General features: G+C 39.0%; 1 protein-coding gene across 3 annotated transcripts in view; it reads left to right on the plus strand.

Annotated features, from left to right (window-relative positions):
* col11a1a (collagen, type XI, alpha 1a) overlaps positions 1 to 23902 on the plus strand; it is a 69221-nt gene that overhangs the window by 37283 nt on the left and 8036 nt on the right. For all 3 annotated transcript variants that reach the window (XM_004569519.5, XM_004569518.5, XM_004569520.5), the window contains 23 exons: positions 1857 to 1910; positions 2508 to 2561; positions 5518 to 5571; positions 6011 to 6118; positions 8182 to 8271; positions 9360 to 9413; positions 10542 to 10649; positions 10748 to 10855; positions 11793 to 11846; positions 12001 to 12054; positions 12145 to 12252; positions 14025 to 14078; positions 14163 to 14216; positions 14393 to 14446; positions 14904 to 14957; positions 16749 to 16856; positions 17247 to 17300; positions 17450 to 17503; positions 18498 to 18551; positions 20949 to 21002; positions 22425 to 22532; positions 22856 to 22909; positions 23382 to 23435. In XM_004569519.5, coding sequence (XP_004569576.1) covers positions 1857 to 1910; positions 2508 to 2561; positions 5518 to 5571; positions 6011 to 6118; positions 8182 to 8271; positions 9360 to 9413; positions 10542 to 10649; positions 10748 to 10855; positions 11793 to 11846; positions 12001 to 12054; positions 12145 to 12252; positions 14025 to 14078; positions 14163 to 14216; positions 14393 to 14446; positions 14904 to 14957; positions 16749 to 16856; positions 17247 to 17300; positions 17450 to 17503; positions 18498 to 18551; positions 20949 to 21002; positions 22425 to 22532; positions 22856 to 22909; positions 23382 to 23435 — 1602 coding nt within the window. The remainder of the gene's footprint in view (positions 1 to 1856; positions 1911 to 2507; positions 2562 to 5517; positions 5572 to 6010; positions 6119 to 8181; positions 8272 to 9359; positions 9414 to 10541; positions 10650 to 10747; positions 10856 to 11792; positions 11847 to 12000; positions 12055 to 12144; positions 12253 to 14024; positions 14079 to 14162; positions 14217 to 14392; positions 14447 to 14903; positions 14958 to 16748; positions 16857 to 17246; positions 17301 to 17449; positions 17504 to 18497; positions 18552 to 20948; positions 21003 to 22424; positions 22533 to 22855; positions 22910 to 23381; positions 23436 to 23902) is intronic.

Below are 23902 nucleotides of genomic sequence, written 5' to 3' on the forward strand. Positions count from 1 at the left end.
CATCATATAATATTATAATAAGACTTCTGTTCTATACGTTGTTGTCAGCTGGGATTTTGCCTTAATGCTATATCACTGTTCCTACAGACAGCAGCATTTTTGTTTTGTGTTTTTTCACCCTATCACTTGGCTCCCAGCATTGCAATAAAGTAAATTGCTCCTTTGCTGCATTTCAAACTGACACTCCGAAAGGAAAGGAGGAAAGAAAGGAAAGAAAGCGCTTCAAAACTAGATGTTTAGTGCTGGGTGGCTTACTCAGCAAAACAAAGGAAAGGAAACAGTGTGCAGTTGCTGCACAAAAAGAGATTCCCAGCAGTGACACCTTATTTAATAACTTTCATTAGATTTTGTTAGGTTTCTAGTGCCGTTTTAGTGGAATTTGATTTTGTTGTGTATCAAAGAAATGAGAAACATTGGCTTGATTTAGTGAAGGCCTGAAAGAAGGAAGGCTGTTAAGCACCTGCAGCAAATGCTCTGTTTCCATTAGCATTTACCTACCAGCACTATTTGTACTGACACAGTGTGATGAATTTTAGTTGATCGGGAAAACTGAGCCTCTTTCCTGAAAGTTGAAAGTTGGTAACAACAGAAATGAAATAATGGCACATGTTGCTCCTACTTGTCCTCGGCTAGGTACAGGGATTTCATCATTAATCAGTCATAAAATCGTTTTTTCAGTCTCAAAGGTAAATGTTTATCATAGATATGCTTTCACAGACTTAAAGTTTTCTTTTTTACTGATCTAATACAGTAATGGCACAGTGATTGAAGCAGATATTAATGGACTGCTGTCAACAGTTCTTTGATATTTAAGCTATCTGAGATGTAGTGTCATGAACTCTGTAACAGTATGAACATCCTCTTTTGTTAAACTCCTATGAACATGGACAAGTGAGGTGAAATAAATTTGAATCTGATGAATAAGGATGATTAAAAGATAACCTTAAATGATGGAGTCAGCTTTGAAGCTTTTATTAGACTGCAGAAAATTAAACTTGTATTAGATGTTTCATCGATTTATGTTTAATCTCCTTAAATAAAACACTTGTTACCTCAATAATGTAAAGTAACTGAAATCCTTCTTTAGCATATTTGACTCTACAGACTCGGATACACAACCCCACAATATGAATGTCTCTATTTGTAACATTGTGGGTGGCCAAGACACTTTTCCCCCCTTAAGTAATTAAGATACTATTTGTATAACAGCTTTTAGTCATTACCCTGATTTTTTTAACATGCAGTTTAGCTTTCAGCTGGTTTCAACCCCTCATTAATTATATAAGCTGAGGTCCCCCTGGTCTTTTCTACAACAATGAAAAGTAATATATTAGGATACAACAAAGTTTATTTGGAGTTAATGTTTATGTTGATGAACTTGGAGAATTCAAAAGGTATTTTTGGCTTATTATTATTGCCATGATTATAATCCTCCCTGTGATGTTGTCTGCTTGATTTAGTCAGATCAGATAGGGACTTTTTTTGAAGTTATCTTTATAACAATATAATATTGGATTTCAAAAAAATATCCATGCTACTGAAATTTTAAGGTTAGCTGGACAAATAAATCATTGCAAAGAAAAACTCCAGATACACTTTTACTCTCACTACTTTTCTGTGTGGTTAGAAAGTGAGGCGAGTCTTACCAGTAGTCACATCATATCATTTATGACCTGAGGCACAGTTACTTACCTCAGGGTGAGGCTAGTTTTTCAATTCGAAAAGCTCCACTTCTCCAACCTTGTTTCGAAATTAGCCATAAGCAATCCCAGAGCCTGACACTTTTTCACTTTTAGGTTTTGTTTTGCCTTTTTGCATAATGTCATAACCTTAATTTGACCGTGTGTTGATTGCAGGGACCTCAAGGACCACAGGGACCAGTAGGTTTCCCTGGACCAAAAGGCCCCCCTGTAAGTATTTCTCCATCCTTGGAACAGAAGAAAGCCACTTGGCCTCTCAGACTAAAAAAGCATCTACACTGAGGCTTTGTGGTTTTGCAAGGCTCTGTGTCTAATCTCTTACTTTATTTACCCTTCCTCGGTGTTGCAATAGCAAAATAGCCTGTTTTCAAACATTAGAAGTCACAATTGATTCAATTTGAAGAATTCATAGGGTGTAGTAATACATAGCAATATCCCTAATTCTGTTCAGAGGTCATTACTCTAACTGTTATTGAAGCAGAGCTCATTTTCTCACTACCCAGTCAAGGCAGGAGACAAGTGGTAATTTCCACCTATTGATTCCGGTTACATTCATAGCTGGCTCTCACGTCTCAGCCCGTAACGATGTTTATTTCACACAAAAATAAACAAAAAAACTCTAGCCCTGAGCCTATTTTCATGCCATTCAACTACTTCGAGATATTCAAGGGTTTTTCCTTTCTCAATATTATGTTTACACTGCCCACAAACCATTTGCACAAAATTGTAGTAATAAAACTTGTTGCTTAGAAAAAAAACTTTGAATGAAAAAACTGGTGAATGTATGTCTTGTTTTCTACCTGACAGGGACCACCTGGCAAGGATGGGCTGCCCGGACACCCTGGCCAGCGCGGAGAAACAGTGAGTAATTGCAATATCTTGTATGAACGTTACAGACCTCACGTTGAACTTAAACCCAGCATGATCTAAGAATTATACATATTGGCTTTTTTTTAGCTTTCTACATTTAAACTACTTCAAAACAAGACTTATTATTATACATAAGCATATGTATAGTGCTTTCATATGCAGTAGATAACGATGAAATCGTTGGCACAACATCTCAGTGGGATGCCAGAGGTGCAGACCCATTTCGTAAAGCAAACTCTAAAAGAGAAAGCCCTTGTGAATACTGCCTGAGTCTGCTGCTCAGCTGGTCTTTATTCACACAGACAGAATACACACAGACACCGTCGAGGTAAAGCCATCCACTTCTGATGGAGTTTCTATCTTATTGTTACTTTGGCATATTTGCAAATATCCAATGAATAGATGCTAAGCCTTGACTGTTTAGTTCCACTAAGGTTTACTTGTGTATCACTGCCTACTGTCTAACAATAACACCTTACAGATAACTAAGCCAGCATAATATTTGTTGCAGCAGGATAAAACAGTTTGTTGCTTTTTTATTTGTATTGTTTGTTTATTGTTCCAAAATGTGCATGAGCTAAATGAAAAATGGCTGAATTGGCACATAGATAACAACAATAAAAAAACAAAGCGGAGTAAGATTCGATCAAATGAAGTTAGAATCCCCCGCTTTTCGATTCCTCTGCGCTTGGTATGCATCAGTGCACCATGGTTTGACGAGGCTCGGAGGACAATGATTCTACTAAAAGCTTGACTTTGCCTTTATCAAAGCTTCCTTTTCCATCTGCCTCTTTCCCTTAGATAATATAATACAACACACACAAGTGCTTCCCTGCCTTTTCTGTAATTCAGGCCCCAATAGTAGTCTTCATTAAGGTGTTTATGTGCTGATGAGTGGGCTCCAAACAGCAATAAAGATGCTCATAGATGCACATCATCAGAAATGCAAGTTACATTTAAGTAAGTGCAAATAAAGATTTGAGCCGGTGTCTCTAAGCCGATGCTGCAGCAGCCTGGCTTGAGGGCTTCCTTTAAAAAATACATCATCATAAATCACAGCACATAGTGATCAATAGGCCTGGAGTCATAAGTCTTTCAGTACTGACTTTGTAAGAAGTTTGCATTTGAAACTTTGTTTAGTTATAGGATAATAAGTTGCAAATCAAATGTGCTGCGATTGTAATACCTCAGTGTGTACAGGTTATAGAAAAGGCCAGAGAATGAGGGATCCAATAGAAAAAGCTGATTTCATCTAACGCTCCTCTTGTGTTGATCCTGGGGTTGTACTTGTTTGCTTCTCAGTAACTCTCAGGAAGCTTAATTAAGCTGTACACTGTTCACTGTCTACAAGTGTGTAGCCTTATTACAGCTGTGATACAGGTAGAAGATACCATTCTTTATCTGCTTGTATCAGTACACTTAATAGTGTGTTTTAAGAAAACTGTTTAATTAGTATTTCAGGAATATACTGGAGTGCACTTGGACTCTGGTCAATGTGGATTGGATTGTTCCTCTCCCTGAAGACAGAAGTTCATCGGATTTGTACTGCACTGTTGGATTCAATGCTCGGGAATTCTGAACTTGGATCTTTTTTGGCACGTCCTGTTTTGCTGTTTAAATGTGCTTAAACGTATCCACAGGGAGTACTTCAATGCAAATCAGCCATATGCTGTGAATGTAAACTTAGAAGTTAACTACAACTAACTGGTCTGTATTCTCCCAGAGAACATATAACTTAATGGTGACTTGTACACTTAACGCTGTATGCAGTAGTAGTAGAGCAGCTACACTATTATACTGCTGGCTTTGAAGTTGGCTAGTTACACATTGATACACAACATGACAGGAGTTTTATGTCACCTCAATGACATAAAGTCAGTATTTTATTAAAGATTTCAAATTAAATTCAAGAAAAACCCCAACAATCAGATGAGTTGGTGCTTGCTCAAGGGACCATAGGAGGTCCCTTTTAACAGAAAGAAACCTTTATCGGAATCAGGCTCAGGGAGGGGCAGCTATCTGCTCTGACCAGTAGGGGTGAGGGGAGGAAGACAGGACAATAGATACACTGTGGAAGAGAGCCAGAGATTAATAATAACTAATGATTAAATGCAGCGTATATAACTAAGGGATGTTTAAGGGTAACTATATGCAAAATCGAAAAGGGAAAGTTTGAAGCCTAATCTTAAAAGTGCAGGGTGTGGCTGTCTCCTAAGTCCAGACTAGGAGCTGGTTCCACAGAAGAGGGGCATGAAAGTTGAAGGCTTTTATATACACTATGAACCACGAGTTAGCCTGCAGTCTAAGAGTGACGTGTTCTGTTAGCGACCAAAGCCCAGTGTAAGAAGAAGGACAGGACTTAGAAGCCAAAATGTTCATAATTTTGCACATTTTTATTCCTCATGTAGAAATCCATCACTCTCATAGCAAACAAATGAAAACGTCATGTCAAATCTGTTGTCTGTTGTTGTGTTATTTTCAAATCTTAATTACAGCATCCAAGTACAGGTACCCCACTTTATTGTCTGAGTGTCTTTATTGCCTGGTTTGGTTTAAAGAAGAGGCGTATGTTGTGTGACCCTTCCTTTTCATGTCTACTTTGGACTGCAAGCAAAAAAAGCTGTAAAGCTTATTGCATAGACTTAATGTCCACATAGACATTAAGATATACAACATATTAAACAACTGTACATATAACTCTAGTTATTTACTACCCTGCACTGTATTGCAAAACAATATATCCTTGACTGTAGATAGAAGCTGAAAAACTCTTGTTCCAGAATCAAGGCAACGTCAGACCCAAACATATAGTAAATCCCTGCTCATCATCATAAATAATATCACAGTAATTGCTGCACATGGGCTTGAATAGATACGATTTATGTCTCCAATGCTGCTGTAACTTGTATAAATAAGGTTTCATACTCTCTCTCTTTTCTTTTTTCAGGGTTTCCAAGGAAAGACCGGTCCTCCAGGACCAGGAGGTGTTGTTGGGCCCCAGGTAAGAGGAGATACACAGAAGAGGCAAATACATATATTACTAAACAAACAGCAAAGCAGAAGGTGATATAAAGTAAGTGCTGTATTCGCAGTGCTGTGGATCAAATTCTTCTATTTTACAATTTTATTCCAACAAGAAGTACTGTGGGCAATTAAAAGAAAACACATAATTGCTCATATACAGTAGATAGGTCATCATTTACTCAGTTGGATCTTGGACACCTACTGGCTTTGAGCTCTACTGTACTGGCGTAAATTATAAGTGAAAACTGATAAGCTTTATTTATATGGCACATTTTAAAGAAGGATACGAAAATAGAAAAGTTAAAAAACAGCTGTGAAATTCAACCTTTCATTACTTATTTTCTAAATGTAACTTACTGATTTGTGGTCATTTTCATACGTTGACCTGTAAATCCAAATGCGTGATAACATCTTAGGGACCCACAGGAGAAACTGGTCCCGTCGGTGAGAGAGGCCACCCTGGACCTCCTGGCCCACCTGGAGAGCAGGGTCTTCCAGGTGCTGCTGGCAAAGAGGGAGCCAAGGTATGCATATTGGATTCCCTTTAATTTTACTTTTCCAATTTATTTTAGATATAGTATAATAGCAAACTATGCTTTTCTAGCAGCTAACACTTTTACACACTAACCTTCTGAAAACACTCAAAAACAAACAAGAAAAGTGGCCTTGGCTTTTCTTGTAAACTGAAGAAGAGGATGCTCATGACATTGATAGGAAGTTCAAGAGGGTATAAACGGGCTGCAAATTAAACCTACACATTGTTCTACATGATTTGATTTTGCAGACTGAGCCAGCTGTCCTCATAAACACTTATACTTTTGGGGGGCATACAATGCTTGATAGATTACATATTCCTTTGATAACAGTGTGGGATGTGTTTCGCAGCAATCACCCGACTATCACCATTGCTCTCTATGCTAGACAGTGCAAAATTGAAGGAAGTGACTGCTGAAGATACAGAGGATGAGATTTGAGCAGTGTCTGGCTACGTTCTCTCACTGGGCCTCCCTGCTCGAGAAGTGAGTTCCCATTAGGAGCAGACAGCAGGCATTTTGTAGACGTATGGGCTGCTCCTAACCAACCCCCTGATTCCTAGGGCCACTCAGCATACCCTGCTCCTCAACCCCCACAACCCTCAAATCCTCATGTGTTCTTCTTTCATTTTCTTCCTGTCTTCCCCAAGCAGACAGTTTAATCAAGCCTGTCGGCTAACTCCAAACCCTGTGCCAGTCAGGTCTACTCCGTTCAGACCTGCGCATCAGTATGCCAGGGACACTTTGAAGAGACCTTGGCAGCAGAGCCCAAATCCTCTTATACTTCTCAAGCCTACTCTTCTCTGCCTCCCTGTTTGCAGATAAAGTCAGCCTGCCAGCACTAAAGAAGAGAAGACGAAGCCAGAAGTTACTTTTTCTGAAGTCAAATGTCCTTGTTTTAGAATTGCACCATATAAAAGAAAAAGAAAAACAAACAAACCAGAATAAAAATCTGTACTCAGTGAGGATGCAGTACAAAGTTTTTTTTTTCTTGTAGGCAGAACACAAAAGAACTTCTGAAGGAGATGTCTTATGTTAGGGAAGGGTTGAGTTTGTGCAACCCTTCCCTAACATAAGACAGAAGGATGTGAACTTTGTGTTTTTTTCTCTGTTTTTTGGGTTTTTGTTTTGCTTCATTGCAGCAAGAAACTGGCTGCTGGAGTGGAGCACTCTTGATTTTTGATTTTCTTTTTAAAATTTGACTGAAGTCTTTATGTTTCATATTGTGCCTGATGATGCAAAAGCAATACTGCATTGGTATTAAGAGTTATTTATTGACTGTGTAATGACAGTACTAATGAATCCACAGGAAACATGTGTCTGTAAAACTAATTGCATCTAATAGCTCATGATGGCTGTCAGTTTTGAAACAGGTTCACTCCTGTCCCTGCCGGGGAGTTCAGAGGCATTAGTACACATATTTGCTCATTTTCCCAGTACTATGTATCTCTCCCTCTCTCTCTCTCTGCCTCCTGCTACTCAGCAGCCAGCACTGCAGTATAGTCCTTTTTTAAATACATAAATGGCTGCAATGCATATTCCACCAGTGGGATGAGAATCATTAAGTGACTTGGTCATTTCATAAGTTTCTCAATTTCAAGGTTTTCTTTGTAGTGCAACTAAAAATCCTTTGGTTTTTTTTTCACATGTGTTGCATCTCCAAACCCATACTAACATCATCAGTTCCTATGCAGTAAAGTTACGTTAGCAGTTGTTATGTAGATGATGTCGTTTTGTGTAAAAATCTCTCTATATATATCAAACATACCAAAACAGTAGTTGTAAGTCTAAGACCTTTTCAGACTGAGACTATACGAAGAGTGAAGCTATTCAATACTTTTCTATGGAAAGTGAGCTTTTGTTATTCAGCAACAGTGCCTGAATTAATCTTTGTGAATGGTGACAGATGATTCATCTTTTATAACAGTCTTAATGTAAAGAATTAGTATGGTACAGGAAAGTTTCAAATGACACATTTGTAGTTATACTCAAAAATTAATGCAACATTTTGAATTATAGTAAGTCCAATTAAACACATGTTATTGCTTGTGTAGGGTGATCCTGGGCCACAGGGATCCCCTGGTAAAGACGGTCCCCCTGGTCTTCGTGGCTTCCCTGGAGAGAGAGGTTTACCCGGTGCCCCGGTAAGTGCTCCATTTCACCTGCATCTATTCATCATCATCAGTTTTCCTTTACACGTGTTTGCTAGTAGAAAGTGACAGAACATAGCTACATAATAAATGAACCAGCATCTATCTAGAGCAAGTCACTTTATTACCGACTCCGGCCCCGGAATTCACACCAAGTGATCAATCCGATGCAGAGGAAATCCAAAGCGACATTTTACAAATGAACAGGCGTGCCTCGGCATTGCTCTGCTGCCACCGACGGCGCTGTTTTAACAGCCGCAATGGATCTTGGGCCTGTATTACAGAATTGGGAATTGTTGATTAGGGATTCATTTGTAAAAGTTTAACCCAAACATTTTTTCTTGTGGGGAGGGCAAAGTTATGTGCTGTTTCTATATGCATTATTTACCTAATAAATTATTAAGTGAGAAATGTTGGCAATTAGACTGGGTTATCTGGGAATGGATATACTGCAGGGAGAGGAAGTGTTGTGCTTCCTCCATCCTCAAGGTCAGTCGGGCTCTGCAGGACAGCAGCACCACTGATTGTTTTCTGCCATTGTAATTTACTCCAGCAAACAGCCAGAGCCAGCAAAAACTCATTACCCATACTGCTATGTGTTCTTTTGTGGCCCACTGGGGAGCTGCACATGCACATGATGGGAACTGACAAATATATAAAACAGCACACATGCGTCTAGCCTATTATGCACACCCCTGCATGAGCAAAACTGAATTTACAAGCTTGCATATGCAGAACAAGATGGAGAAAATTGTATGCACCCATACAATCGCTTGCAACTTTAAGCAGCCATCTATCTGCAAAAGAATCCCACTACACTTTCCCTGCAGTATTCACAACAACACAATTATAGATGAAATGTGTTTTTTGAAGTGTTGTATATTGTGACTGAGATATGTATTACAGATATTAGATTTACAATACACTAGCAATCTATAGCTTTGGCCTTTGATTTGTGTTTACTAGGATGAAAATCTCAGCGCTCAGCTGTAGTGGAGATTGGCTTGGTTAAATGCAATTAAAACACAAAGTTCAACAGCTGTGTGAAGGTATTTATGTCTCTTGTTCCATCTTCACCTCAGGGCCCTGCTGGTCTGAAGGGAGGAGAGGGTCCCCAGGGTCCACCTGGTCCTGTTGTAAGTACAGTACTGAGAGCTATGTAAAGATAACTGTTTTTATGCTCTCTGGATTGTGTTGGTTTGCATGCCATTTATATTATCATCTTAGATTCTTCTAGATAGTTATTCTAGATAGTTCCACTCTATGCATTTGAAGTATTATTAAGACTTGAATATTCAAATACTACTTTAATTCAGATATTTGTTTGTTGTGTCATCATGACACTTGCGCAACACAGTACTGGCTAAATAGAATATAAACCAGATTTAAGTTTTTATTATTTATTTACATATTTAGGGTTATTGTTATGTTGAACGTTGTAGTGTTTTAAGTTTGATTAGTGTAGTTTTAATCAATTTTAAATCATGCTTTTTATTTGTTCTTGTTTCTAATGTCTCTGTAAAGCACTTTGAATCACCTTGTTGTTGAATTGTGCTATACAAATAAACTTGCCTTGCCTTGCCTTGCCTAGAACAGCCTCAGTAAGCCAAAACTACCAGTCGTTTGTATGAATTTATCATTTAAAAAAAGAAGATGCATCCCTGTCTCTACATAAAGCATTTGTTCAATAAAAACAGAGTCTAAATGATCTGTTTGGCTTTTATACTCAGAGTTTTTATCTTGTGTTTCTGTAACCAAAATTAGTGTGTATGCAGGTTGGTTCACTGCATCAATAATATAAAACAAAAAGTGCTGAGTGTCATTCATAATCATGTTTTATGGATTGAGCTGAACACTGAGTAGTATAATATATATGCAACAGAAGTCTGCTTCATTTTGTAATGCAGCTGCAGGTGAGAGTTGCTCAGGGCTTGGAGAACCACTAAGACATCGGCTCCCTGACAGGAGATAATGCTGACTACTTTCAATGAGCTTTGCTCTCTTTTAGAACTTGAAAGCCACCTGATACTGCATGTTTCTGCTAATGTTTTCACACTTTCCATTTTAAAAAGAGGGTTTTGTGTGTAGCTGTGTATCTATTGATATATTATTAACAGAAAGACACAGTGGGGTCTTTGTTTGCCATCTTCCTAATGTCCTCGGTGTTTGTTCAGTGCAACCAGGCCAACAAAACTGAAATCTTTAAAAAATCCTTCTGCCCTTGTTTTTCATTAATATTGTCCGTATTGTGCTCATGCTTACAGGGTTCTCCTGGTGAGAGAGGTGCTGCTGGCCCAGGAGGTCCAATTGGCCCATCTGGTAGACCTGGCCCTCAGGGTCCCCCAGGTCCCGCTGGGGAGAAGGGAGCACCTGTAAGTGTTACTTTGCTCCTAAAGCTTCATTCTTCTTGTCCTTTCTTTGGTTACCAATTTTCAGAATATAATTAAAAGACATTTCTGTCTTCTTATAGGGTGAGAAGGGGCCTCAAGGTCCAGCTGGTCGTGATGGTGTCCAGGGTCCTGTAGGTCTGCCTGGACCTGCTGGACCCCAGGGCCCACCTGGTGAGGATGGTGACAAGGTCAGTTACCTACATTCAGCACCACCAATTTCATCCTGTTACAGCTGCTTGTGTTCCCTAAGTGGGGCATGTGGGTAAATCAATCATTTTCCCATATTAATCTGCAACAAAAATATATTCCTCTTTTTCTAACTGTTGCTTATCCATCTTCATAAACAGATGTAACAGAAAGCACAATTGCAGGAGATGCTGTTGCATCATTCATTTCTTGTAATTATTATGGCCTTTAGGGTTACTATCAGACATTCTATAAAAGCTGCCAAACAAATGCTCATGCAGAGATTTGCAGTGCATTAACTTTGACTGACAAAATACATTTCTGTACTTGTATATACATAGCGTGAACTCTCGGGAAATAAAGTACGTAATTGCACCTTGACAGGAAGCACTTATTTTCTTCTTGAACCTCATTCTTCCATTACACAAAATTAGATTAAGAATGAAACTTGTCACCGTGTATTAAATGCTGTAATTTATCTTTAATTGAAACTGGGAATGAAAACAATATTCAGCCTAACCTAACCATTTTCTGATATTCCACCTTAATATCGAGAACAAATATTATACATATGCATACCTTTATGGCCCTCAGAAAGGTTGACATAGGTCTAAAAATTAGTCCCAGGAGTGCATTTGTGCAGACTGTGTCGGTATACCCTCTCACCATTACAGTTATAGATAATGTATATTTCTGTTAAGCTGAGGTTTTCAATGATTTTGCAATAACAGAATGTAGTATTGTGCTCATTTAGAAGTCTTAAATCCTACATTTGGTGTTTGGGCTTGAATTTGCAAATATGCAGAGAAGAAGAATATCAGCACTAGCTGATAACTATTATTGTTGTTGTTTATTGTTGGGTTTGGGACATGTTTTGTTTATTAGTCAAGTCATTTTTCATTATCTCAAAAACTGACTGTGTGTTTGTTTCTTTACCAGGGAGAAGTTGGAGAACCAGGTCAGAAAGGAAGCAAAGCTGACAAGGGAGAACAGGTAGGTGATACAGAACATTTATATCCATCCTTCTTCAAAATAAAAAATAGCCCGTTAGACTTCTACTCAGGAAGTGATTCGTGGGTGCTTGGATTTGTCTTTGACTCTGTGGGGATGTGCATTTTGGTGGCATTATTTTCACTGTATGTTTCAGGGTCCTCCTGGTCCAGCCGGTCTCCAAGGTCCTGTAGGCGCTCCTGGTCCTGCTGTAAGTACTGACAAAGAATGAGAAGTTAAACCTGAGCAGGAGGTCACAGCAGTGCTGTTCAAATCTTTGCTTTTGTTTGTTGTTAATAAGGGAGGTGATGGAGAGCCTGGTCCCAGAGGACAACAGGGCATGTTCGGACAGAAGGGAGATGAGGGCTCCAGAGGTTTCCCTGGACCTCCTGGTCCTATTGGTCTGCAGGTTTGTGCCATAACTATGAATACAAATTGTAATATATAGCTGTCACACAGGATAATATTCACGTTATTTTTTTCCATTCTGTCTGCCTGCAATAGTGTGTCTAATGATGTCACACGTTATAGTCAGAAACACTCATTTACCTTTTTTAACTACACTGTGACCTTCAGGTTACAAGCTACGGTGGAAAAATGGTAGACACAAACAAATTCATATTTACACTATTGCTTAAGCACTTTAATTGGATCTGGAATGTCACGTCCAGTAAACTTGCTTTGACCTGCAACGATTGCACCTCTCACCTCCATTCAACGGCAAAATCCTTTTTTCATCACGGCCTGGCTTCTCTGTGCAGTGCCAGTCTCAGCCCCCGCAAAGAATTCACAAAAACCAACGAGGCCTGCCAGTGCGTGTATTGCAAAATAGATTATTATCAGTGGCGTACTTTTCTTTTCTATGTATTCATTGGTGAGGGTTATTCATCCAAGGAAATACTTGAGGCCAGACTAAAGTTATTGGGTGCATTTTAAAAACCCAACACTTTGACACAAAAAGATACACATAAACTTTAATGATGTTTTCCTGAACTATGATAATATTCTAACGAGGTAGGACCTTTCCCATAGATAGACCTCATTTCTTTGTAATTATCTGTTTATTAGTAATCAACTTCTTAAGCTAGACGTGTTGGGCATTTACTGCAGAGATTGGGGTCATTGTCTTGATCAAATTACATAGACTGCTATTTATCAATCCGAGGTGCTATCCTGTCTCTGCAGGATTTTATTCAATGGACTTTTAATTGGGAGTAATTCACTTCCCATCACGATTCCATTAATTGCATGGACTAACCCACTCCAATAGCCTGGCCTCATTGAGCACATTTACTATTCTACATAATGAGTAGCACTGCTAATGATCTTAGACTAGACGGGACCTTTACACAGATTATATTACTCAGCACAGGAGACATTAGCATGCATCCACACACCGTTTTTTCAGCACCCAGCAAGCACACACATGCTGAGACGCATGCATGCATAAGCTCAAAACAGTCAGCACAGGGTCTTTGTTTTCATTGTGTGTCCTCAGTGTAATGTGGGGAGAAATAAATTCTTCGATCTCCCCCAGCAAACCTCCACCACTCACTCACGATCAACTCCTAAATCACACAGAAGCAAAGCAACCTTCAGCAGTGATATCGTGGCAATTACTGGTAGAAATGTCACAGATCAAAAACACATGTGAGGTCTGGACCACGCAGCTTATTTTACAAGAATTAGTGAGCAGGATTTATGCCTGCACCTTGGAATAAGGATGTACAAGTTACTGACTGCAAAAGGGAGAAAGAAATAATAGATTAGTGCTCTCTTACATGTCTGCAGAGCTGCAGGAAGAATTGTAGAATAAAAACATGACACCTTCACCGAAGAATTCATAAGGGAGCTTAACCCCCCCCCCCCCCCCCCCCCCCCCCCGTTTTGCTCAGGCAACAAGTACATAACATAGAGTCTAACAAATTCAACCTTTCAGGGCAGCAGTTTTCCTTGACCTTACTGATCATACTCACTGGATGTTTAATTGAACACGGACAGCAGGTGAAACATGAATTCAAGTAATTCATTTGTGCACATTTGGCTCACAGATACATTTAATATTTTACAGCATCACTGCATCAGTAGTATCAGCCGTTGTGACTACAGTTAACAACTCTAGTAAAATGATTGTTTTCTTTTCTAATAACATGATCATTTATTCATTTTATTTGTCCACAGGGGCTTCCAGGACCTCCTGGGGAAAAGGGTGAGAACGGCGATGTTGGACCTATGGTAAGAGAGAAACCACTCGATATTTGTTAGTACTTATAAAAGTTTGTTAAATACACTGTAACACTCTCTGACTCTTTCCTGCAGGGCCCCCCTGGTCCACCTGGTCCCAGAGGTCCTCAGGGTCCTAGTGGAGCTGATGTACGTACAAATAGTTGTTAACAACTGTACTAAGTACAACTATACTCATATGCATACTAGACTGTGACTTTTTTTTTTTACTTCTATCAACTTACATTGTGAGGCCTTTATATCATTACTTGTCCGTCCCTGTAGTGATTGATGATGATTTATCTCTTTCTTATGTCCTGCTGCAGGGTCCACAAGGTCCTCCAGGTGGTGTGGGCCCCATGGGATCTGTAGGTGAGAAGGTAAGAATCAAAACTTGGCACCCCAGTGTTTTGTGCCTGCACTGAAGGATGTTAGGCACTGAGACTGAATTAGAGTCTGTTACACCTTCCAGCCAACTTCAGACAACCCAGTCACCTTCTTGTTTTTTAACACCGTGTGTTCATTTCAGTATGTTTTTTATGACTTAGAGCTTGGACACAATGTCGTTTTAAAAAAAAAAAAAAAAATTATAGCACTTCCAGGACTAGGACTACGAATACTTTGAATATAGTAGCACATTATTAGTCAGCTACAGTTATAGACTTAATAGAGTTAACTGTTAGTAATATCATTATTTATTCTGACAATAATACTTATTCTCATGTATGACTTACGTAGTTATGGCTCAATTTCAGATATCATATCTGAATTTGGAAAAAAAAAAAGTGTGATATTGAAGATTTATTTGTTTTGACATTGACATTTGTCTAACCACAGGGTGAGCAAGGTGAGGCTGGAAACCCAGGACCACCTGGAGAGTCTGGAACTAAGGTAAGTAAGCTCTTGTTTTTGTTTTCTGTCAAGCTAAATATGTGTTGCTAATGTATATTTGTGTCACTGTGTTACATGTTAGATGTTTACACACTGGACCATGCTTATCGACATACATTCAGTATTTTACTGTAGATTCTAGCACTGTAGCATGATTGAAGGGCCCGTCTTTAAAATGGATAAACTCACTTTGTGCACACCATTGCAATTGAATCGTGACAAGGAAAAAAAACAAGACTCACTAACTTTTGGTATATTTACCACTAACTCCAACCTAATGAGGAGGTGTTTTTGTTTGTTTTTTGTAAGTGACACTGTGTATTCATCACCATGATAGTAATTGTTCCTCACATTTAACAGAAGAAGAGTCATCTCAGCATGACTCTTCTGCTTTGCACCCTGGATCCACATAACCCGCCAAGCTGAGTCTATTCCTCTTAAGATGCAGCCTAATTAGCAGGAGGATCTGCACACTGCTTCTGACCTTATGAACAATGATTGCAGCAACCCTGAAGCAAGTTGCCTTTAAAACATCAGACATCCGTGTTAATGCAGCTTAAGTTGTGATTTGTCCTCCTTGATAGTTACATTGGGGCTGTTGCACAAGAAATCGGAAGTGCTCTTCAGTGCCATACTTGTTTGGAGTTACTTCTAAAAGCTTTAAACTCATTAACGTACTGCAGTCATACACTTGACCTTGCTGTTGTCGAAGAAAAACACCCATCAGTGTTTGCTTTTTAGCTCTTAATTTATCATTATTGAGGTACAACAGCAGATTGAAAAGTTGTAAAAAAAAGTGTGATTATAGGTGTCTGTATGCCCTCTATTAGTTCCTCTTTGAATTGCTGGTGTGACAGTTTCAGAGTTAGGGTGAAGTTTACATTCCTATCATAAGCAATAGTGTTGGTACCGTATAGTTTAGTTAGTATAAAATAAATCTAAATCTAGCTGTCATCCTATTTGCTTACACGCATGAACCTTTACATGCTGTACATCAGATTCAGACACAATAAATTAATTAATAATACAAATATTAAGAAATGAAACAGTAGTGGACTACATGAGTTTCTAGTTTTCTGTTTCTTTGCTTGTTTCCACATCTTAACTGAACTGTGAATCATCTTACTTTAAGAAATGTTGCAGAAACCAAGGACATTAATTACCAACTCGTACGCTCAAAGACTTGATTTTTCACCCACATAAACATGAAGCAAAAAGTAAAAATAGCCTGAAATGTGTAAAAGTAAAGATTTATTTACTCAAATTATTGATCAGTAAGGATCTTTGTATAAACTGACTATATACTGACCAGATTCCATTAAAGTTACAATCAAATTACTTTAAAGTCAGAATTTTCAGAATAAAAGATTTTTTCGCATGTATCCAAATCTTCTCCTGATTTCTCACCAAATCAGCTTTAATCCTTTACAACACTTAACAGCTGGACTTGCAAATAATAGACACGGTTTGAAAACTTGAAAATCATAACCAGCATATTTTTTCATCAGGGAGGTTTTAAAATATATTTTATTTATCTATATAATTTAAATAAGGCTTTTAAAAATATATATGTTGCACCTCATTTCACATCAGTGTTTTTGACCATCCAGGGTTGCTGTGCTCTGTTACCAACACTGGGATGATCTTTGGATCCAGTGTCTCTCAGCAGCCTCTGACTGCTTGTCTGTTTTTATCACCCCATCCTGTTCAGTGTCAGCCTTGGAAGAAAAAAATGCTCCCTCTTGTGGAATTGATGTAATGAATGCCCTCCCTTGCCCCCCATCACTACAGGGACCTAAAGGTGAGAGGGGAGAGAAAGGAGAAGCTGGCCCACCTGGAGCTGCTGGACCTGCTGGTGCCAAAGGACCCCCTGGAGATGATGGCCCCAAGGGCAACCCTGTACGTCTGGCACATACTCTCAATATCTCTATAAGAGTTTTTTAGGATTGACTCAGACAAGCTTAAATTTACTGCTCCAAAGGAAATATCTCTTGCAGCCATAAGGCAGGCAATTTTAGCCTAGAACATATTCATGAGCTAAAAAGCCTTTTTATTGATGGAGATTATATTTTATGCCTGCATAGAAATGGGATGCAGTGAAGCCTTTTCTCAAAGATTTGCAACATTATCATTAAGTCCATCATATTTCCTTCAGAGGCTGTAACCAAGTACACCAAGTCTAAATCACTGTCGAAATTACTAACCATGTCCTTAATGCTTGAAGCCAGGAAAATTATGTCTTTTTTTAAACACGGATGCATCTCATCATCTTATTTCTTTCTTCCAAAGGGTCCTGTTGGATTCCCTGGAGACCCTGGCCCTCCTGGAGAGCCAGGTGTAGCTGTAAGTATGAAACCCTTATGTTAGCCCTATATAGAGTACAGAGTACGTATAACTCTGTTCCAGGTGGATCATGTTTAATGCAAGAATTAAAGAGTATGGTCCTAATGGATATTCCAGTGTCAGACTAATCTCTAATGTCTTTTTTGCAGGGCACTGATGGCGAACCAGGAGAGAAAGGAGAGGATGGAGAGGCTGGCCAACCGGTAAGTTGACACTTTTTTATAATTTGGAATGAAGAAATGACTGCATGACCTTATATCACGTATAACATTTGGTACACTTGGTGCAAGCACATCATATGAGGACATCAGCTTAATAGTCAGTTTCTCTGTCAAAGTGCTTTTATTAATTTTTTAGTTTTATATTAGACTTTAGTACTCCACCACAAGTTTGCCACTAAATGCTCTAATTATATTTAGTGAGTAAATAATTTACACTGCGGCATTTTAATTCATGCTAGTTACCTCATAGGTATGGGTGTAGGGTAAATGGACTTATCTGCTTTGTAGATTCATTAAGTATAATTAGAAATAAAATCCACGTATTAATGTGCTGGCCCTGTGTAAAGTGCAACGAATGACAACTCTGAATATTTATGGATGTAAATAAGCCTTTATCATTGCCAGAGAAAAACTCGACCGATGTTACATATTCTGTTTTTTTTGTTTATTTGTTTATGAAGCCGGTTTGCATCTTTGAATGCTGCAGTGAAATATGTTGATTTAGAAGGTATATTAATACATAATGTGAACTTCATATGATGGCTTCCCCTTCTTTGAAATCAGATCTACACACAATGACTTTTGTATTTATATGTCACTGTGCAGTCATCCCAAAAATGAGCTGATTAACACTGTGAATATTTACCAGTTTGAATGTTTAAAAAAAAACACTCTGATTGTCTGCAATTAACTCAGAGATAATTGGATGAAAGTATCTCAGGGAACACAGTGTGTATTATTTCAAGCAGTGCTGTGCACCATCCAACTTTGGGTCTGGGTGTAACTCTTACAGACTATGGAGGGGTTTAGCATTCCCAAAATGTGTATTCGGCCTCTGTGTTATTATCCTTCTGGCAGACAGAAGACGAATGCTGTGCTTTCATAAAAAATCATAATCAGTACAGATTTACTTGTTTATGCAAACTGTTAATAGTGTTTCTCTGTTTTCTTTTGTTTTTTGGCTTGCTTCTTTTAGGGACCTCCAGGTCCATCAGGAGAAGCCGGCCCACCTGGACCACCTGGCAAGAGAGTAAGCCTGAGGCAGTTAAAACTCATTTCAAACTGTTTGCATCACTGGTATGGTTCCATCTACAATCCACAATCGACCAATCGGATGGTCCCATTGTTACAGTTGTCATTGCTGACTAACGCTTTTATCAGCTACAACATCTTAACTTATTATGCTCATTTGAGATGTGTATTAGGTCGTTTTTAAAATAGATAAAGGAGGTGGGATTTCTGTTGGCACTGTACAAAGCCTCTTTAGCCAGCGGGCGAGTGTTCTTCCTCGCTTTGCGACAACTCCTCCTCGACAGCTCAATTTTGGCAGTAAAGCCCGGAGAGACTCATTTTCATTAAAAGTAGAATGGGGACAACAAAGTGGGAGATTTAAGGGGTCGAGGCGTTACGCTGTCTGCGAAGAGAAGCCACCTTAAAGCCTACTGAGAGATGAACGTCAGGATGTGAAAATCATGAATCAATTTTTTTTTTCATAGCAAGAAATTGGAAAGGCTTACCGAAAAAATTGCTGGTAAGAGGAGAAAAAAAGCGAGAATCTGTGGGTTCCAAACTCATTTAGGTCCATATGGCAGAAAGAGCAAAAGCGAGAGAGAGATATAGCGAGTCTGACACACTATTGATCCATGGGTGCTAGACTGACAGGCAGAGCAAAACAAAAACATGGACATGGAAAAATTGCTAGGATGTTATTAAAAGAGAAGAGCTGAGTGATGTCAAGGCCAGGACAGTGCACAGCAACCAGTCAAAGTATGTGTGACAGCTGAGATTTGTCACCACTGCGGTTTTGGCTGCCATAATAGAGGATTTCAACGTTGGGAGAATCTTCTCAAGGTTGCAGGCCTGATTTAAAATGTAAAAAACAAAAAAAAAGCATATAGCCACACTAAAAGACAACGTGAGTAAAGCAGATGTCCTTCATATACTTCATGAGGCTGAGATTTCGGTGAAAAATATCAAAGAAAATAAATTGCTGAACAGAATGTGCAGGTCAAGGATTGAACATTAACATATTTTCAATCCCACATGAAATTCAAAGTCCACATGAAAATGAGCAGCTATTCTCCCAAATTTGAATGAAAAGTTACAATCGTGAGTGCCTCACTGCATTTCAAAGAAAAGCACTGGGCTTCGGTCCAATGGGATAAAAAAACATGTTGTGCATTTATAAACCAGGGTTGATTGCTTTTCTAATGTCTCCAGTCAAATTTATATTCTGAGTCTTTAGCATGGTATCAGCATATGCTGCACCTTAATGTCCTAGGGATTATAGTTAGGATAAGGGCCATTTTTCCCTCCACGCAGATCCTTGGTAGTCCATGCCCGGTCGCTCATACATAACTCCTCCTAACACTTTTTTGTAATTTCTCTGCATTTGGCCTTTTAAAAATCTGTAACCGTCCTTAAATCGTTGTCTGCTTCAGCCTGTGATTCTTAATTAGTCGGTTGAGCCTGTCCACAAATTTAGCTTCATTTATTCTTATAATGCGTTAATGCTGGAAATTTATTCACCTATGCTCCCTGAAAAAAGAGAGGTGGGAAAACGTATTAACCCCGTCTGGCTTTAATTCTTTTTATTTGGGTACAGGCCACAGCTTTTCTTTCTTTTTTCTTTTTTTTTAACTGGAACACTAATAATCTCTGTCCTAAACACATGGCATATGTCAAGGTGCTTTAGAAACCTTGACATAAACCTACTTATTGACTCTAGCTGCTGTATATTGTGCCACAACTGAAATGGTTCTTTGTGCTGATCAAGAGCCTGCCTCTTCATCACCAGTAAGAGGTGGACATCAGGAGAAGATGAAAGCGCCAAGACAGGAGGCAAGCTCACATTATAGGCTCTCAGTCAATAGCACTCAGGCTGCAGTCGGCCAGATCAGAGTGGAATTTGGATGGAGAGTGGATTTGAAGAGGGTGGAGTTGAAAGAAATCATTGTGGGCCTCGAAGAGCCTGACCAGAAAGATAAGAGGATCCAACAACTGTTGGCTCTGACCGAAGACGCCTGTGTTTCTTAAATGTGATTTTTTCTGTTTTTAACATGGCTGATTGCAAATTATTGAAGGCAGACATAGAAGAGTCATTCAGATAGATCTTTGCATAATAGACCTGTTGTACTTCACAATGGATGATAGAGAAAGATCCACCCTGTTTGAAGAAAATATCCACCAAGAATTTAATTAGAAAGACAACTGACAAAAATTTCCAGCGATTCCCCTTTTGAGACCAAAATATGCATGATGCAGAGTTGCATGTAACTTGAAAAAATGAGCCAACAGACAAAGTAACAACTTCTGTGAATAACTCTGGTGTTCATTTCCTGTACGCGTTTGTGCAGTCTTCTTGTACAGTTGGCTTGTGCTGATGTTATGTCGGAATGCTGAAGCAGTGTACTATCATCCTCCTCAGGGACCTCCGGGGGCTGCTGGTGCAGAGGGCAGGCAAGGAGAGAAGGGCGCTAAGGTAGGAAAATCAATTCTTCCTTTGCAAAGTAGAGCCGTCTCAGCAAGTCCCTCGGACTTCCTCCTCCCTCACTGCGCCCACATTGTGGAATTAAAATCGCAAAAAAAGCGCTGAAGTCATTTAATTTCCATCGCAGATTAGATGGAAATTTATGAACACAGTCTATTTGAGTAAAACCAAGATTCACTTGTTTCTCCTATTGTTCTGTGGCTTAATTTCGAGGCCTACAAAGGAAGTCAAGGCTATTTGCGTATAGCCCTCAGGTATTCTTCAGTTATCGTGCGTTTCTCTTTTTTGTGCTCGCTGAAATTCCTCTTGAGTTTGCACTTGTTGTAAGCCAATTTCTTTGTTTCATCATTGTCTAAATGTACACACATACTCTGCTGCTTTGTGCATAGGCAAAATCATTTAACACCAGATGCTGCTTGCAACAAGATGCCTCTCTGTTTATGGATAACAGGGAGGATGTGGATGTTAACCTGAAGAAAATAATATTTTTTAATGCCAGTAGTGTTGCACACTTTGCATACATGTTTGATAATCACTGTTAATGAATGACACTCTACGGTGTTCTTAAAACAGAGATTTGGCCTTAACTATCTGATTCCTGATCGAAAACATTGCATATGTCATACACAGTGGTCATAATAAATTCAGTAAAGTTGTTCTGACAGCTTTGCAATAAGCCTTTAATCTGTAAGTGCCTTGCAGCTCAGACATGGTTTATTTCCATGTGCTCTGTTTGCATAATGCTGTGTTTCAGATTACAGCTTGTCAGTATTCAGCTGTAGAACATGAGGACTTTATGTTCTCATGAGCTTTTTATTAAAACATGGCCAGAGTAACTTCCATCTATTGGGCCAATTTTCAACCCTGTGTAAAGCAGCAGCAACATAACTTTGAAAACTCAGGATCTTTTTAATTTTATTCATTTATTTATATATGAATTTTTTACTGGCCCCCATTTACCCAGTCTAAAGACGAGATACTTTCTCGGCATAATTTAAAACTCAAAGCAGCCTGCAGTTGAAATTAGTCTGTAGTGCTGAGTCGCTTCAGAAAAATACTTAATAAGCTAATAAGGTTGTGTGTGTGTGTTGCAGATCTCAAACGCCACACACAGTTTTTAATCTATCCCATTATATTACACACTGCTATTACACATTAAGACTTTTATGAATAACCAGCTATATACCACTGGTTTTGAATCTGTGGTGAGTGCTTGCAGGCTATGCTTTCCTAAAAACCGTGTGCATGTTGATTTATTTGTTTGTTTTACTGCTTGTAGGCTCCAGGACACATTTCCTAAATTTCTTCAATGACTGAACACTTTGGACTAGCTACTTTAAAACCTGCATTTGCTCAACTGTACAAAACTTTGCTTAAGTTATACCATTAGATCATTTGTATGTCCACATACAGGGTGAGTCAGGTGTGGAGGGTCCAGCAGGTAAAACAGGACCAGTTGGCCCCCAGGGACCTCCAGGAAAACCTGGTCCAGAGGGTCTGCGTGGAATCCCTGGCCCTGTTGTAAGTTGAAGCTTCAGCAATGATGCCTTCCTGTTCATACGATATACTCCAGAGAGATACGCATGCTTAAACTAAGACTCACACTCAAAGTGCACACACGTTTTTTCTAAAAAAAAAAAACTACGGCTAAGGCATGATGATAGACTTCATGGAATAATCAATACTCCCATTTGGCTTATACTTTAGTTTCGCTTGTTTATTCCAGCACACTTTTCTTCCCTGTTTGGGCTATTAATCATCATGCTGGGCACAGAAAATCAATGGCAGACCAGAGAAAATACAGCAGCCTATAATGCTCACTACAATTGAATGGTTTTTCACAGGGTGAACAAGGAATGCCCGGCTCCCCAGGACAAGATGGTCCACCAGGTCCTATGGTTAGTATGCATAGCGTCCCCTACACTCTCCTGCCTTCTACCCTTGGCATTTACCTGTCTAACTAGATCTGGTGCTGTTGGAAGGGGGTGTTTTTGAAACAGTCTTGCTTCCAGACTTGCAGAGGTTAACTCACATTAGACTTGTTCCAGATTTGGTTGTTTAACAAAACCATAGCCTATCCCCTTAAATAATGTCTCAATTGAAAGTGTTTTCATCTTTTGTGTTGTTTCTTTGCTTCCCTCTCTGTGAAACGTGTGATTTTTGAGTCACTTATTTTGTTCCCTCTCATTTTGACACTCCAAGTTCTCTCTTACTGTCTTCTCTTTCTTTCTCTTTATTGCCTCATTTAAAAAAAATCAAGTCTTGTAACTTTACAGTTTTGCTTGTACTGTCATGAGTTCTTTTCTCTTTTTTTTTTTTTTTGTTCGTCTCTGTGAAAATTGATTTTTAACTTCAGTTATTGTTCTTCAGGGTCCTCCCGGTCTTCCTGGCCTGAAAGGTGACCCGGGTTCTAAAGGTGAAAAGGTGAGCGTAGCACTTTCTTCTTCGTCTGATTGCAGACTGGTTTCATTTCTCATTTTTGATATAGGAGATAACCCTATAATTAGAGAGAGGAACTCTGGGGCAGAAGTGAGTCAAGACTACAACTTCTACCCAGCTTCCATGCCTTTTGGAAATTATCAAAAGCAACAGATTTAATTAAGAAGACAACTATACCCTTAAATTAAAATGAACCAAAATGAGTTCTGTCATACTTTCTGTAAGGAAAAATGCCTTAAAGTGATTGAATATGCAGTTGAATGTGATGTATCACTGTAAATCTGTCTAAACTAAACACTGTCAAATTTGCTGATGAAATATAACTGCAGAGGATATTCAGACAGCACACATTGCTAAGCTAAATTGCCTCCCACCCACTGACAGGGTCGGCTTGGGAGTGAGCAGTTTAAAAGTGCACAATTTAGGCACCGTGTTGCATGTTGTCAATTTAG

The sequence above is a fragment of the Maylandia zebra genome, linkage group LG9 (genome assembly GCF_041146795.1).
Source record: "Maylandia zebra isolate NMK-2024a linkage group LG9, Mzebra_GT3a, whole genome shotgun sequence".
Lineage (NCBI taxonomy): Eukaryota > Metazoa > Chordata > Actinopteri > Cichliformes > Cichlidae > Maylandia > Maylandia zebra.